The following is a 16,614-nucleotide window of genomic DNA, read 5'->3' on the forward strand; positions in this document are numbered from 1 at the left end:
TCATCAATATGTTTGCAGTTGGCATCTGGGCTATCTAGTGATTATATGTGGATGGGTGGGGTTTTTCTCCTTCCCCCTTCCTCCTGAGGAGGACACACACCTGTCTAAATTAATAGATGATAGTGTCTTAATATATAGTAGATGCCTTCAAGATGAGAGATCTAGTGTGGAAGATCTGATTATTTTTCAGCTAACACACAAAAGGAAGACCATTACTTAGGCTCTTTTTTGCTGTTTCTTCTTCACTACTTGAGAACTAGATAAGGCTAATAAAACTTAAGGACTGACAAACCAGAATTTCAAACTCATAGACCTCAGCACCTGGAAGATTGTAAATGAGTGAAATGGGCTGAGTGTGAAAGAAAAGGCAATAGTATTACAAGATCCATAGGACATGGCACCTTTATTTTGGCATGAAAATGCAATAGAGAGTGAACACTGTGGTGGCGTGAAGCAAGAAGAGACCTTTTTTTAAAATGAATGAATGAATGAATTTTAATATGAAATTTATTGTCAGATTGGTTTCTATACAACACCCAGTGCTCGTCCCAACAGGTACCCTCCTCAATGCCCATCACCTACTTTCCTCTCCCTCCCACCCCCATCAACCCTCAGTTTATTCTCATTTTTTAAGAGTCTCTTATGGTTTGGCTCCCTCCCTCTCTAACTTTTTTTTTTCCCTTCCCCTCCCCCATTCTCCCCTCTCCCTCTTCTGTTAAGCAGCGACCTTTTAAAGGGAACAGCCACTACTCAGTCTGAGATAGTTATTGTTGTGTAGGAATATGGGTTCTTGATTTCCAGATCTTCCCATTTTTCTTTTTAAAAAAGTTTTTTAAAACGTGTATTCATTTTTGAGAGAGAGAGAGAGACAGAGCGTGAGTTGGGGAGGAGCAGAGAGAGAGGGAGACACAAAATCTGAAGCAGGCTCCAGGCTCTGAGCTGTCAGCACAGAGCCTAACGCAGGGCTCAAACTCAGGGACCAGACCGCGAGATCATGACCTGAGCCGAAGTCAGACGTTTAACCAACTGAGCCACCCAGGTGCCCCCAGATCTTCCCTTTTCAAGGGAACCCAGAAATATAAATATGTGAAAACTCTTGATTTCTTTAAGGATTTTATTTTTAAGTAATCTCTACACCCAGCATGGGGCTCAAACTCACAACTCCTGGATCAAGAGTCACATACTCTACTGATTGAGCTAGCCAGGCACCCCTCAAGTTTTAATTCCTGGCAATTAACCCAAAATTTAAGATAATACTCTGGGCCAACTACCAAAGACTGTGCCAGCAGTTTATGGTCTCTGAGCTGAAAGGACCATGGAGTTAGCTAGCTGTGCAGTCACTGGTAAGGGAAAGAAGATACTAGTCCAAAAGGGAAGACCAGAGAGAGGGAGAGAGAAAGCTAGAAAAACAGGACAGGGGAACAATCCTGAATCTTCAGCTCTCTGTGAATTCTGAAATGGATTGTAATGTATCCTAAGTAAAGGACTGTTTTATAGGTGAGTACTTGACCAACTTAAAATAAGACCCCCTGAAGCAAGCATAACCCCACATGGTGATGTATGTACCGCTGGGTTTACAAATATTTGTTTTTCAACAACCAAAGTTGTCCCTCTTACTTTTGCAAAAAACAGATTACTTCAGTTTTCCATGAAAGTTATAACACATCTATGTAAATAAGGAAGCAACAAAATTTTCTAAATGCTTTTATTTTTTTTTTTTTTGACACAAATATTTCTGCACCTCTTGAGCCCTTGCTGATAAAAGAACTGGCAATACATTTGTTAATGACACTTTCAAAATGTGCTTTGGTGTATAGAGGTAATAATGTACTTTTTAGGTATGTTAATAATAAATTAAGGTTATAGTGGCTGCCATATTAGAGAAAATAGTGAATGGATTAGTCTTAGCAAAAAATTAGTTTTGCAAGTAGATAAGCTAAGGATATCAAAACTGAAAAAATTAGCTTCATACATTTTATTGTTTGTAAGTTTTTGATAAATAATATTCTATTATAGAATATAATACCTTACCCAGCACCTGACATATAGTAGGAATTCAATAAATGTTTGTTAAATTCTACTGCCTTTTAATACAGTAATTTTCTTCAGTACTAATTTCCCAGATACAGCTCCGATAAAAATAAAAATTTGTAAGAGATTGGGGGGGTTCCTTTATAAAATTATGTACTTCTAGAAAAAATGGCAGCAGCAAGAGAGAGAGAGAGAGAAAAGAAAGTGTGTTCTAAAAAGTGATTCCAACTCAGATTATTCAGAGATGACTACTTTGACCCTGTTTGTACTTATAGTCCCTGCTGACAATATGCTGGCAACATCCTTGGCCTCATTCTTTTTCTCTACTTATTTTGGCTTTACAGAGATCAGGTCTCAAGTCATGGGAATGTCCATGACCTTCAGTTGCTGAACTTTTCCTTCTTTTGTTCTTGCCTGGCTCAGAAGGGCATGCCAGGTGATGCATGTTACTTTTTCAGAGCTGAAGAAAGGATCTGGCCTGTGGAATCAATAGAGAAAAGCTTGGTCTCAACAATCTCTTGGTTCTCAACGCACCTCTTGTCAGCCAGCTGAGAAGCCTCTTTATAAATGCGTTCTGATTAGCTGTTTTAGGTTCTTGTGGTTTGTAAATCTCCTTTCTCCCACAGAGATATTATTAGGACATAGCCAGGCTAGAAAGGCTGTGGGAAGCTTTGGAGGTAGGAGGATCCAGAAAGGATTGCAGTAAGAAGAAGGGAATTCCGTTTGGTGAACTCCATAATCCAAAAGTAGCCCTGAGTTGATTCCATTTAGGAACCAAGGGTGAACTTTCTTGTTTGGTTCTTTGGCCCTTTAAGTTTCCCCATCTAGGGCCAGAATATGAATCAGGAAAGAAATTAGCCTCAGGTGTGTCCTCTCATTTCTTTCTCTTCTAAACTTCAGCCTCCAGGCATCGCACTGTAGTTTTGGGCAGACTCTTGGGCTCTTCTGAATTTTTATCAGCTTTCTTTGATTCCCCATTAGGATTGCTATCATCAACTTTCTCTTCCTTTACTACTTTGGTTTCAATCATTTCCTTCTGCTGATTCTTGTTTGTAAAAGGGAAGGTCTTCACATACCTATAGGCATAAACATAAAATTAAAGTGAGACACTTCTATGTAACACATATGACAATAGATAACACTTTGTCTGTGTTGGCACGTATTAGCACAGTATGCAGGTACCTTTATGTCAGATGCTAACATGTGCATTCTCAAAGACATTGCATCCCTACCTTAGTGGATTCATTTAGATGAGACAGTAAATTTGCAGGCCACACTTAAGGCTGACCTCACAACCCTCCCACCAACAACAGAGAATTCCGAATCAAAATAAAGCATATACTTCCCCCCTAGATTTCAGTCTTTTCTTTTTATCTCTTGATTTTCAAAGGGACACCCATTGACCTGTTTCTAAAGGCTGGGTGACATGCATGTGCTGAAATAGTAGGAAAGATTGGGTGTTAGGGAGGAGAGGTGAGAAGAGGGAGAAAATTTACGATGTGAGAAGTCTACTGTCTCTGTTTTGACTGAAGCAATGCTAACAACAACCCTGGAAAAAACACAAGATAGGAATGTGACAAACATTACAAGACTAACAATGTGCCAACAACCCCACCTTTTGATGTAGCAAACTGCGAGACCAGCTGCAGCAGCAAAGAAGAGGAGCGCAAGCACTAGCAGAGCCGTGGGGACACCTGGAGGAAACAGAGACATCGTCTGTGGGTCCTTTGCTTACACAGTGTTGTGTGCTGCTCTTCTAATGATTCTTTACACGCATGAAGACAACAGATAATGCAGGAGAAAAGCCTTCTCTGTGACCACAATGGGGCTAGTTAGAATGTTGGGCCCACATCTGCTTCTTTGCTTCTTTTCCTATAGAATCCCAGGCCTTGCTTCTCAAGCTCTATTCTATAAATTGCAATATCATGGAGTCCATTTCCTCTCTGTGGCTGTGGGATGATAGGTTTGGAGCTAGTTAGGTGTAAACCCTTCCTTTTAAATAGGAAGACAAACTTTCTAATCATAGGCATTTAAAGGTATATATATATATATATATATATATATATATATATATTAAACTCTGATATATTAATAGTGTCTTATTTTTAAAGTCTTTGAGTTTTAAAAGTGAAGCTATTTTATACTCATATACTATGATTTTTAGTTTAATCATTAAGGTTCTTTAGAGCCCTCAAGTTCTCTGACTTTATGAAAGTTGAGTTTGCATTAAGGTTTTACTTGTATGGCCAATCTGGAGACAGCCTAGTTTTTTATGTATTTTCTGTTATGCATAAACACACAAACACACACAAATATACTGCAAACACAGAAAGCTTTTACCTCCAAACCCAACAACTTCATTCTTGAATGCTGCTTTATTTTCAATGTAAGATTCTGTTTCTGTAGATATGGTGCTAGTTTCCACAAAAGCTTCTGTTACACAAATCAACTTTCTTTTCCGTCGAGAAGTGGAAGCCAAAGCAGAAGTAGGAGCAAGAGTAGGTGTAGTAGGGTAAGGTGCAACAGTAGATGAAGCCGAGTATGCACTGTCACTGGTGATCATTTCTGTTGTGTATGTTGCCTCATGAGTGTTGAATATGGGATCTTTGGTGGTGATAATTTCTGGAGAGCATGAGTTAATCCGAGTATCTGTTGGGGGAGGGAAAAATAAAGTAACAAGTAAGTATTGTAACACCTCCTAATGTTCTTCCTGCCTCTAGTCTTACTCCTTTCCAGTCCCCTTATACTGCAGCCAGAATGGTCTTAGAAAAATGCAAATCTAATCATATCACTTCCTTAGAATCTTTCAGTGACTGCCTCTACTCAGTGGCCCATAAGGCCCTTTGTGATCTGTCTCCTGCTGACATGGCTAGCCTTATCTGACCAGTGTGTCTCTCCTTCCTCTTGCCTACTCAGATTTCTTCAGTTTCTTTGATGTGCTTTCTCTCATATCCAAGCCTTGACCATGATGCTTTCTTCACCTGTAAGACTCTTTGCCCCCTCTTTACTTAGCTATTACTTACTCTTCAAGTCTCAGATTGAACATCTCTTTATTAGGCAGACTTGATGACTAGATTGGGTTCCGAGGCATATGTTTTTGTACCTCCTTATACTTCCCTTGTCGAGGTTCTCATTGCACTGCTCTACACTAGACTGAGCTCCTTGGAAGCAGGACCCCTGTCTTATCATTCCCTGTGCCTAGCACATAATACATGCTCAATAAATATTTGATGAATAAAGAAAGGAAAGAAAAGTGACAGGATGGAAGGAGTAGCTGGGGAGACTGAATATATACAGATGACACCACTTCAGGACAAAGATCTAAAACCAGCTTTCTCTGTGCTCTTCAAAATAAAAAAAATTTTAAGGAGGGGAGCAGGGGCTGGATATAGGTTTATCTGTTTCCTATCTGTTGGCTCTGGTGGAGAAGAAACTCAACATCTTTGAGCAGCTAACTCTGAGTCAATCATGACACTTTATTTAGCAATTTTATTAAACTCTCATTTTATAGGGGGAAACTGAAGTTCAGTGAAATTAAATAACTTGCCCAAAGTCACATAGCTAATAAATGGCAGAGCCATATGATATATTATAATAGGACATATTATAATATATAGTATAATATAATAGATATAATATGAGTTTGCATCTATTTCAAATTCCTACTTATTTCTGGCAGTGGGTACCATCAGCTGGAATGTTAGCTAGGAAGAAAAAGTTATTTTATTCATTTTTGAAAAATACCATAAATTACCAATCAAGGTCATTGATACTATTGATAAAACATTTTGACTACACACACATTCAGTCAGAATTTTATACTATTTATTATACTTATAAAATATCTCTATTGAAACACACATCATCCTTGACCTCTGCCTTGAACTTTTAGTTAGATTTCTCATTCTTGAGCACATGCTAAGTTTTTCTTCAAAAAATGAAAAATTTTTAATATCAGGGAAAAAACATATGAGCACATTATATGTTGGGAACTGAAAATACAGATACAATTAGGTCTAGTTCCAGTTTCCAGGACAGAAGTATTTTGATAAAGAGATTCACAGAGGAGATGGCATTTGAGCAAGGTATGGAGGATTAATGTGTTTGTTCAACAAATATTTATTGAGTTCCAACTCTGTGCAAAACACTGTTCTAGGTGTTAATGTCATGATACAAAGAAAACAGAGTCCTTACTTTTAAGGGCCTTATATGCTAATGGAAGGATATGATTTTTTTTTAAAGCCAGAAATTTCAGAGTATGATAAATGTTAAGAAGAAAATTAAAGAGAATAAGGATTAAACTGGTAGCGGTGGGGGATGGGAGATAGATACTTAGAATTAAAAAAATTTTTCTTTAATTTTAATATAATTTATTGTCAAATTGGCTAACATACAGTGTGTACAGTGTGCTCTTGGTTTTGGGGGCAGATTCCCGTGATTCATCACTTACATATAATACCCATTGCTCATCCCAACAAGTGCCCTCCTCAATGCCCGTCACCCATTTTTCCCTCTCCCCCTGCTCCCCCCCCAATTAACCCTCAGTTTGTTCTCTGTATTTAAGAGTCTTTTATGGTTTGCCTCCCTCCCTCTCTGCTTTTAACTATTAAAAAAATCTTTTTTAATGTTTATTTTTGAGAGAGAGAGAGAGAGAGAGACAGAGCATGAGCTGGGGAGGAGGAGGGGCAGTGAGAGCAGGAGACACAGAATCCAAAGCAAGCTCTAGGCTCTGAGCTGTCAGCACAGATCCTGACGTGGGGATTGAACTCACAAACCATGAGATGATGACCTGAGCCAAAGTCAGATGCTTAATCGACTGAGCCACCAGGCATCCCAAGAAGATACTTTGAATAGGATGATAGGAGAAAGTGAGGTGATACTTAAGCTGAGGCCTAAATGATAAAAAGTAGCCAGTCATTGAAAATCTAGGGCAAAATCATTCCAAGAAAAGAGAACAGGAAGTTCAAGAGCCCAAAGCTGAATGAACTCAGTATGTTTGATGAATAAAAGGCCAGTATGTTTGGAACACAGCAGAAGCTCATCTAGTATGCAGGAAGGAATAGAATATTCCAGTCAATAGGAATAGCATGATCCAAGAATCCAGAAGTTTGAAAATGTAGTTACAGAAAAAATGATAAGGAGTGCAGGGTGGCTGGAGAGTAGAGTGTATATATGATTGGTAGCATGAAAGACTGCAAGCAGGAGATGAAACTGGGTAGATTGACTAGAGCCAGAGTATTGAGATTCGTAATTGCCTTGTTAAAGCATTTGGAATGTATTTTGTAGGAAATGGAATTTTCAACTAGGTCCACAAACCTCCCAACTGATATACAGGAGTTCTCATACATGCTCACTTTATTTTTTCAACGTTTTTTATTTATTTTTGGGACAGAGAGAGACAGAGCATGAACGGGGAAGGGGCAGAGAGAGAGGGAGACACACAGAATTGGAAACAGGCTCCAGGCTCCGAGCCATCAGCCCAGAGCCTGACGCGGGGCTCGAACTCACAGACCGCGAGATCGTGACCTGGCTGAAGTCGGACGCTTAACCGACTGCGCCACCCAGGCGCCCCCTTTTTTTTTTTTTTTTTTTTTTTTTCATACATGCTCACTTTAATGCGTAAAAGGCTTCATAGTTTACATCATATTCTCAAATAGGAAGTCACCAAGGGCTACGGAGCAGAGGAGTAACATAATTATCAGTGGAGGTGTGTGGAGGATGAAATGCAATGGGGAGAGAGTACAATCCAGGAATAAGGAAGGAGATTATTGCAATTGCAAAGAAATAGGGGAATCCAGAAGTATCTGGAATCCTAAAAGTTATATTTTAGACATCTCCTAGGGAAAAGTGATTTTTTGAACCCTGGCTATAGGTTAGAATCATCTGGGGAGCTTTTAAAAAATATTGATGCCCAGAACCCAACCGGGGCCTGGTATATTATTGATGTGTAGTCATCACCATGGAAGGTGCTACATGGGAGTAGTGGCTCAAGATTTAAATCCTGGCTCTTCCCCTCATTGACTAGGATCATAGCAAAATATACTCTAAACATCAGTTATTTCTCCTGGAAAATAGAAATGATACCCTTCTGTCATTTTACTGAGGGTTAATGAGATAATAAATGTGTAGGGCCTATCATAATGTATGAGCATGATAGACAGGATCTACCTAACAATTACTTTCCTTTGCCTCTCTGTTCATTAAGTATAGCCAACAGGGCCACAGTGTGAGGGAGCAACAGCAGTCTGGTCCCATAATTCCTACTGGGTTGAGGGCATACCTCAAACTATGAATATGATTTCTTTAGAATGTGCCAAGTGTACTGATATTAAACACAGAGTGTAGTTGGAGTCCAAGAGGAAAGATAGGAGTAAAGGGTATGGGAAGGCTTCTTGAAGATGATGGCACTCGAGAATTGAATAAAGAGTGGCAGTTAACTAAATAGGAAGATGGGCATTGTGGTGGAGGGAACAGCATGAAACAGATGGTGCATGCAGAGCATTCAAAGCACCTTGATCTGGTCCCCCAAAGCTCACAAAGATAGCAATAAAAAAGACAATTAGGATAAAGTGTAGGGTCAGGTTTAAGTTACTCTGATAGACTTCACAAGATAACCATAAAAAAGAATGTTATAAAAACAAATGGCATATGTTTAGGATTAGCATTTGGATAAAGGTTAGATTATCTCTGATCCTCACAAAGATGGCAAACAAAAGCAGATGAACCTAATTTATTTCAAACTGATAGTATAACTACACGGAGTTGTGAATTTTTCAAATCCCTTTTGCACATACTTTATTGACAGTACACCCTTAGAGGGCTATATTGTGGGGACTAAAAGAAATGCAAAGAAATCTCAAATTTCACTCAATGGGTTCATTATTCCTAATAATGTTGATTTTATAATTTTGAAACTATCATAGGATGAGAAAGTATAGTAATATCATTTATTGGGAACTGTGATTTTCTGTGTAAGAGAAAAATATAAGTGTAAAATAAACTAAGAAAAAGCTTGACTTGTTATATTTGAGCTGGAAATATCAATACAAATTCATAATTTTTATTTTTTATTAAAATTTTTAAAAATTTATTCATTTTTGAGAGACAAAGAGAGACAGAGCATGAGTGGGGGAGGGGCAGAGAGAAAGGGAGACACAGAATCGGAAGCAGGCTCCAGGCTCTGGGCTGTCAGCACAGAGCCTGACTCAGGGCTCTAACTCATGAACCACCAGATCATGACCTGAGCTGAAGTCAGATACTTAACTGACTGAGACATCCAGGTGCCCCAAAATTCATAATGTTTAGATATAAGTCTGTATTTTTAGTGGATAGCTCTGTGTGTGTGTATATATGTGTGTGTATATATATATACATGTATATACACACGTGTGTATATATACGTATATATATACACACGTGTGTATATATACGTATATATACACACGTGTGTATATATACGTATATATACACACGTGTGTATATATACGTATATATACACACGTGTGTATATATACGTATATATATATACATGTATATATACATACATATATACATGTATATATGTATGTATATATACATGTATATATATATATATATATATACAGAGAGAGAGAGAGAGAGAGAGAGAGAGCTATATATGTATAGAGCTATCCACTAAAAATACTGAAGAAGCAGTGAAAACTCCAGTAGTAATGAAAACTACTTGCATCCAGATCTTGGTTTCAAATTAATATTCTCCATTAAAAAGAACATGGCTTCTTGGAGAAATAAATGGCTGGTTCCATATCAGGGGCAGAGAAAGTACAACGTAAGTGTGGGACATGCTATTATGTCAGAAAGCAAGGAATTACTCAAATATTAATGGAATAAAGAACACAAAAGTCAACTAGAAGGGGCTCCTACTCACCAAATTTGGGACAATTTGAGCATCAAAAAGAATAAAAGAATAATAATTGTAAAATTGATTACAACATATTGAACACACAGAATAAGTAAAATATAATGTATTCATAGTAGTATAAGAGGGGGGGAAGAAATGTGTGTGGTGGGCGGGGTTGGAGAAGAGAGAGATTCTTCTGCATCAAAGAATTCCAGCTAATAATGTAAAATTTAATAAATGTAAAAGGAAGATTTAGAAACATCACCATTTTGTAACCCCACATATAATAACTGATTCCAGTAAGAATAACCAATGGCTGCTTAAACTCTAGGTACTAGATAGTTGGGGTCAGAATATATGCATGGTGCCAAAATATCACATTATGGGTTACTTACTCATTGCAAGGGGAAAAGCATATCTTTATGAGTTCCTTTAGAGAGGTCTGGCAGTCACCATATTATTCAAATGATCAAAGTTAGCATATTAATAGTGGGACATACTGACATTAAGTTGGGATGTGATTTAAAGTGCACAATATCATCTATGAAATATTATTCTCAAAATGTTGAACAAGAGTCTAATCAAGCCTTTAGATCTAACTTTAAGCATACAGGAAATATAGGGGTTGGAAGTATGAGTTAAATGAAACCATGAGGAAATACACAAATCCAAGTCCTCTTCCTCTGACTCCATTTTGTGAAGTCCAGAGGGCTGGGTATCATATCATGACACTGACAGCTGGGAGGAAGGCCAGGAAGTTGAAAGGCTAGGTCACTTGACAGGCATGGGCTGGCTATGAGATAAACAGGTTTGTGAACCACCAATTCCCCAACCAAAAGCGGTAGGCATAAGAGGCAGAAGAGAGAAGGAGGATGGTGAAACAAACAAAAAAAGCTTTATTCCACTTTTGACTCTGCCACCAACAGAACAAGCCAAACCTTCATTCTGAGCTATCGTTTCATCCATGAAATGAGGGAAGAGGACAAAGCGTCTTTCAGGGCTCTTTCTAGGTCAAAGCCTCCTGATTCAGAGAACTGCTTGGATCCTATGTTGCTTTTGGGCAACATAATGTTGCTGGTGCATACTTATCTCTTGGATCTTAGAGAATGACTTTGGAATCTGCCCTTTTATATGACCACTCAGCTGTCTGACCTTTAGAAGGTCAGATTTATGAGTATGTGTGAAGTGTAATAAATCAGCAGAGAATAAGTATTTAGTGAAAGAAAAACTTTCTGGGAAGTTCCTTAGGTAGAGCACTTGGGATAGGTGGATGTGGTCTCCAAGCAAAGTTAATAGGATAGGATAGGACTGTGTGACCATGAGCAAACCAATTCTATTTCCTAACTTCAACTCCTTCCTTCATAAAATGATCTTATTCTTAAAAATGTCAAGTGTAGTGAGGCCCCTGGGTGACTCAGTTAGTTAAGCATTTGACTCTTGATCCAGCTCAGGTCTTGATCTCAGGGTCATGAGTTCAAGCCCTGCACTGGGATCCATGCTGGGTGTGAAGCCTACTTAAAAAAAAGAAAAAATGTAGCATCTGAATTTCCTCTCCTTTAAAGGAATGTAGGGTAAGGTAAAGAGCATGCTTTCAGAGTTAGACCTATGTTAAAATCTTTGTTGTAAGTGAGAACTTAGACAAATATACTTATGTCCTTTGGGTTAAATTTTCTCCTCTGCTAAATGGGAGTGGCAAAGTATACCTTATAAAGAGATTGTCAAGGTTCAGTATGATAACTCGATACATTGCTTTGTCTATAGTGAATATTTCCTTACCTTCTTCTTATTTATCTTATAAGATGGAGGAATGTGGGTAATGGAACCTCCTGGGTTGCCCTCTTCCTATGTTGCCATTTAGTCATATTTTCCCTAACTTTTTCCTCTGAGGGGCACATGACCAACTCTGGCCTGGTCCTACATAGAGGCAGTATTGGGAGTATTAAATGACCATCACCAAGATTCCTTCTGCTGCTACTCAGGGCTATTCAGACAGGTCATAGAGCTAGAGAAAACATGGAGAGGCTACAGATATGACTCACCAGATGAGTTGTAACAGTAGGCCAAGAACTTTTTGCTGAGTGAATTTCTCCAAACCAGGACACCCATCCCATTCTTCCCACACTTGGGGTTCGGGAGAATCCGAGGGATGACCAGAAACTTATCTGCAACCCATCCATAGCTATAACAGAATACACATTAGTTGAATGGATACATTTATCTCTACTGCTGAACAAGAACACAGAGCTGGAAGAGGTCCAGCAGTATTGTGAATACAGTTGTTTCTCACCTGCAAGTCTCAAAGCCAGACCTCCACGCTGCTTCAATCTGGTCTTTGCTGGCCAAAGTTAGTCCCATCAGCCTACAGGCCTCCTGGGCTTCTGTGAAATTCAGCTGCTGGGTTGTCTTTTTGTTCACAAGGGTGACCCCTACAATTCTGCATGGTGCTGAGATGGAAAGTTCTGCAAAGGAATCACAGAGGTCCTCAATTTGCCACTGTCCTTGTTCCCAGCCTGTAAGCTATTCTTCCTAGCAAAGTATTATTGTCTTGTTAGAGCAGTGAGGTCCTTGTGGCTGGGATTGACGGTTAGCTATAACAGGCCAGACATTTCCCACAAGGAAATCCTGCTGGGTTAGGGTGGGTCTTTGCTCTTGTCCCAGCTGTACCTCTTATCAGATTTGAGCCTATCCTACACCACTACATTAAGGGGTTTTTTACATAGAGACTTGTTCTTTACATAGAGACTTTTGCCACCAGTTCCTTGGGTTGAGTCTAGGTGATACAGTTGCTGCAAACCTTTTTAGAGTCTATAAAATGAAAGGTCTGAGATTTTGAGAAAAATAGAATTCAGGGCTCTGGTTAATAGAATAGCTAACAATACACCAAACCAATATGGCTTGGGAACACCAGTATTTCTGAGATGGGCTGAAAAATGTTGCACTTGGTATAACACAATGTGAGCTTTCTCAGTCCCAGGTGTTCTCTGACCATTGGGGGGCAGGCTTACTCAGAAGTTCCTAAAGAAATCAGGCAGTAAACCTGGCATGACAGAGAAACTAAATAAAGTTGAGTTTTAGAGTCTGGCCTATGTCACTTGCTAGCTCTGAGATCTTAGGCTATTTAATCTTTTTGAGCCTCAGTTTCCTTATTCATAAAATTGAGAGAGTAACAGTATCTATTGTGTAGGGTAGTGACAGTTGAATGAATTAGTTAAAATAAAAATGCTTAGCATAGTGCCTGTCACAAAGTAGGTGCTCAGTAAATCATAAGTAACATCATTATGTTATCTTCAAAGCTTTTTGGTTTTAGTTCTCTAATGACTGATCTCTCAAGGGAAGGTGAGGCAGTTGAATAGATATGTCGTGAATATATTTTACTCAAAAATTCATGAATCCAAAAGTTCTTTAGATCACTTTCTTGGATCTGGGATTTATAGACCTGTATAAAATTGCAAAATTGTATTGCATTCAGGTGCATTATTCCTATTGGGCTTTGTCCACAAAAATCCATAAGAGGGCATTACAATCTTCCAAGAGGTTGCTTGTATACAGATCTGTGTGTTGGATACCCAGTCAAATGCTTTGATCACTTTCTAGGTTGGTATTTAAAATAAGTTTCTTGCAAACATAGAAGGAGCATTTCTAAGTCCTCCATGTGGCCTTGCTATGCTCTGGAGCAAGAAGCTAGAAGAGGTAATATGTATATGATACACAATATTTGTGGATGGCCTTATTTGCTTTCAGACATTGCCCTCACGATGAGAAACCAGAGAGTCAACACCCCAACCTGAGGGTTAATGACAAAACAGCCTCTTATGACTATATGTACTAATACTAATACCTATAGCAATACTGATGTTAATACTAATACTAGGGATACCTGGATGGCACTGACAGTGTGGAGCCTGCTTGGGATTCTCTTTCTCTCCCTCTCTCTCTGCCCCTCCCCTGCTCTCTCTCTTTCAAAATAAATAAATAAACTTTAAAAAATACTAATACTAATTCTAACATCTATCATCTGTTTATGCTACTCTGTGCCAAACCCTGTCTCCTTTAATAGAAAGTTGAGGCTCAGGGAGATTAAGTAACTTTCCCAAACCCAAGGATATAAAGCATGGATATAGGACAGATTGGGTGCACAAACCCCACAAACTCTAAAACCCCACTATTTTGCTTCCCACTGTGTTGTGGAGGAGAAAATGAACACACACACACTCTCTACAATTAGAGCTAAACTCTCCAAACACACCATTTGTCCTGGAATTTGGCTTAGCCCATGAGCTTGCTATTGCTCAAATCTCATGGCTGTTTCTTTAGGAATACCTACAGAGAAGGTTTATTAATTACACTATAAAGTGGTATTGCTACTCTTCCATCATAACTCATTTTTACCTTAAAAGTTATTATTTAGAGTAATGAAGGACCTATTCTGGACAATGGACCTAGCTTTGATTATTCACCTGTTATTAATAGGCTCTGGGACTCTGGCAAGTTATTGTTCTCATTTGTAAGATGAAAATGGTTGGTTCTATCTTCTTCACAAAATTTTTGTCAGAATTAAGTTAGATAACTTGTGCCTAGCAGGGACTGGGTCCATAAGAGATCGTCAACAAATATTAGTCATTTTTATGCTTTCCTAGTTTTTTTAAAGATAAAAGTAGGGAGTTGGAATCCAAGGGCTACTCCACTAACCTCTTCCTTAAGAATTTTTAGGAAACAGCAGGCATAGTAGAAATACTGTATGTTTGGATCAGATAGAGTTGAATTAAAACCCAAGCTTTTTTTTACCATCTATACGGCATTAGGAAGTCACTTGGCTTCATTTGAGCCTGCTGTTTCATCTATAAAACGTCTACTTGAGAAGATTTTTTTAAGTTGATTTATTAATTTTGAGAGAGAAAGTGAGAGCACAAGAGTGGGGAGGGGCAGAGAGAGAGAGAGAGAGAGGGAGGGAGAGGGAGAGAGAGAGAGAATCCCAAGCAAGTTCCCTACTGTCCATGAAGATCTCAAAAAATGTAAGATCATGACCTGAGCCAAAATCAAAAGTCAGACGCTTAACCAACCGAGCCACCTAGGTGCCCCTTCTTGAGAAGATTAAATGAAATTTCATATATTACATACATAAAAGTTATATATAATATAAAATATGATATATATAATTTAATTTCCTTAGGAAATTTTTGCCATCATTAAAGATAGTCCAGAGTGCAATGGAATTATTGTTAAAGAACAATTTCCAAAATATTTGAGTCATGGCAGCATTGTGGGGAAAAGTCTCCCAGGGGAATTTCAAAGAGGACCAAACTTATTTGAGAATAACAATTCTGGAATTTTGAAAAAAAAATATTACTCTAGGCTCTCATAATAAATATAACAATATATGAATCAACTCAGGATATCTGATTCCTACATACTTTATATCACAGAGCCTATTCCAGCATAGGAACACACAATTTTGTTTTTAAAGTGCTCAAATTTTCATTTGCCTGGAGCTATAATAAGTGATTTGTGGTTACAATTTTTTTGTCTACATTGCAGAGTGAGGTTACCACTTAGGCATCTCAAAAGCCTGGAAATCCCTTAAAGCCATTCCTTTTTGGTAGGGAGATAATGACTAATTATCAAACCTATATTTTCACATTTTTTCAGTTAATTTGCTATTTATTTCATATTAAAAACATATGCATTCAATTGTAATACAGCAAAATTGAAATTAAAATAATTATATTGACACTTCCAAAAATATAAAACAGGTCAATATTTAGTGAAAGTTGGCCATTTTTCCCAGCTTATAGTGCTTGCTTAAAATTCATTACAATCATGGTTTATTTCTTCAATGAAATACTTTTAAAAACAAATGATCTCTCCTCAATATTTTGTTTCAAAATATTCTTATTAAAAAGATTCGATAACCAAAAATAAAAGTCAAAATAACATAAAGGTAAATGTGAATCATTCTGGTGAAGTCAACAATATGGTAAAAACATTTCTGGCAGAGCAACACTATGAACTAGATCTGTGGATATTGAGGGTCACCCCTACTCCCAGCAATCCATAGTTAAGAATTTGGTAGGCTTAGGACAGTTTGCAAGATCTTGCTTTGCCTCAGGTTGGAAATCTGGTAAGAAACCTACCTTCTACACGGAGAGAGCCATGGACCAGGAGCTTTGTGGTCCAGATGGAGGCAAGAAGCAACATCAGGCTGAAGCACTTGGCCATTATGCAAATCCCTTATGAGCCAGAGAAGCACCCTGGGTGGTCACTGGTAGTAATAGAAGCAGGCAATCACCAGTCTAGATGGAGTCTTCTGGAAATATATTGGAGCCCCACTGCTTCATTTCATAACTGAGACATCCGGATTTCCCTGCTTTCAAGCTTCTGACTTGTCAAGGTCACTGGGGGAAATGAGTGACGTCCCTTAAATGCCCAGGCTGTACTTTGTGGATTGCTTTCTGGAAAATTTAGCTAATGCTGACTCAGAAAACACACAAATGAGGAAGACAGATAGCACAGCATAAACTGCTAGAGGTTTCCCCAATTCCCATATTCCCTGCCATCCCCTACCTCCCCAACCAGCCCAGTTCTGACATGGTTCATTGTTATTACCTGTGGAGCCCATTCATTTATATACTCTTAGGAATGTCTGTCTCTAAAGGAGATTGAGCATGGATTGTGCTTCTTTTCCTCCCACAGTCAGTGATTTTTTT

General features: G+C 38.4%; 1 protein-coding gene and 1 long non-coding RNA gene across 4 annotated transcripts in view; one reads left to right on the top strand and one right to left on the bottom strand.

Annotated features, from left to right (window-relative positions):
* Positions 1-16,614, top strand: part of LOC131487471 (uncharacterized) — a 200,054-nt gene that overhangs the window by 17,644 nt on the left and 165,796 nt on the right. The gene's annotated exons all lie outside the window — the stretch shown is intronic.
* On the bottom strand, positions 1,689-16,324 carry LYVE1 (lymphatic vessel endothelial hyaluronan receptor 1). Its single transcript, XM_058688233.1, has 6 exons — positions 16,042-16,324; positions 12,198-12,369; positions 11,950-12,089; positions 4,372-4,680; positions 3,647-3,725; positions 1,689-3,107 (listed from the first exon to the last, which is right to left on the bottom strand). Exons 1-6 carry the CDS (start codon positions 16,124-16,126, stop codon positions 2,921-2,923), a joined length of 972 nt encoding a protein of 323 aa, XP_058544216.1. The 5' UTR covers positions 16,127-16,324; the 3' UTR covers positions 1,689-2,920.

Source organism: Neofelis nebulosa, chromosome 10 (genome assembly GCF_028018385.1).
Source record: "Neofelis nebulosa isolate mNeoNeb1 chromosome 10, mNeoNeb1.pri, whole genome shotgun sequence".
NCBI classification, from domain to species: domain Eukaryota; kingdom Metazoa; phylum Chordata; class Mammalia; order Carnivora; family Felidae; genus Neofelis; species Neofelis nebulosa.

Excerpts from the sequence above, each read along its gene's own strand:
- LYVE1 (XM_058688233.1), bottom strand. The coding sequence starts at position 16,126 with ATGGCCAAGTGCTTCAGCCTGATGTTGCTTCTTGCCTCCATCTGGACC. Across the intron at positions 12,370-16,041 it reads TGGCTCTCTCCGTGTAGAAG|AACTTTCCATCTCAGCACCA; the intron begins GTAGGTTTCTTA and ends ATTCCTTTGCAG. Across the intron at positions 12,090-12,197 it reads TCTGGCTTTGAGACTTGCAG|CTATGGATGGGTTGCAGATA; the intron begins GTGAGAAACAAC and ends ATTCTGTTATAG.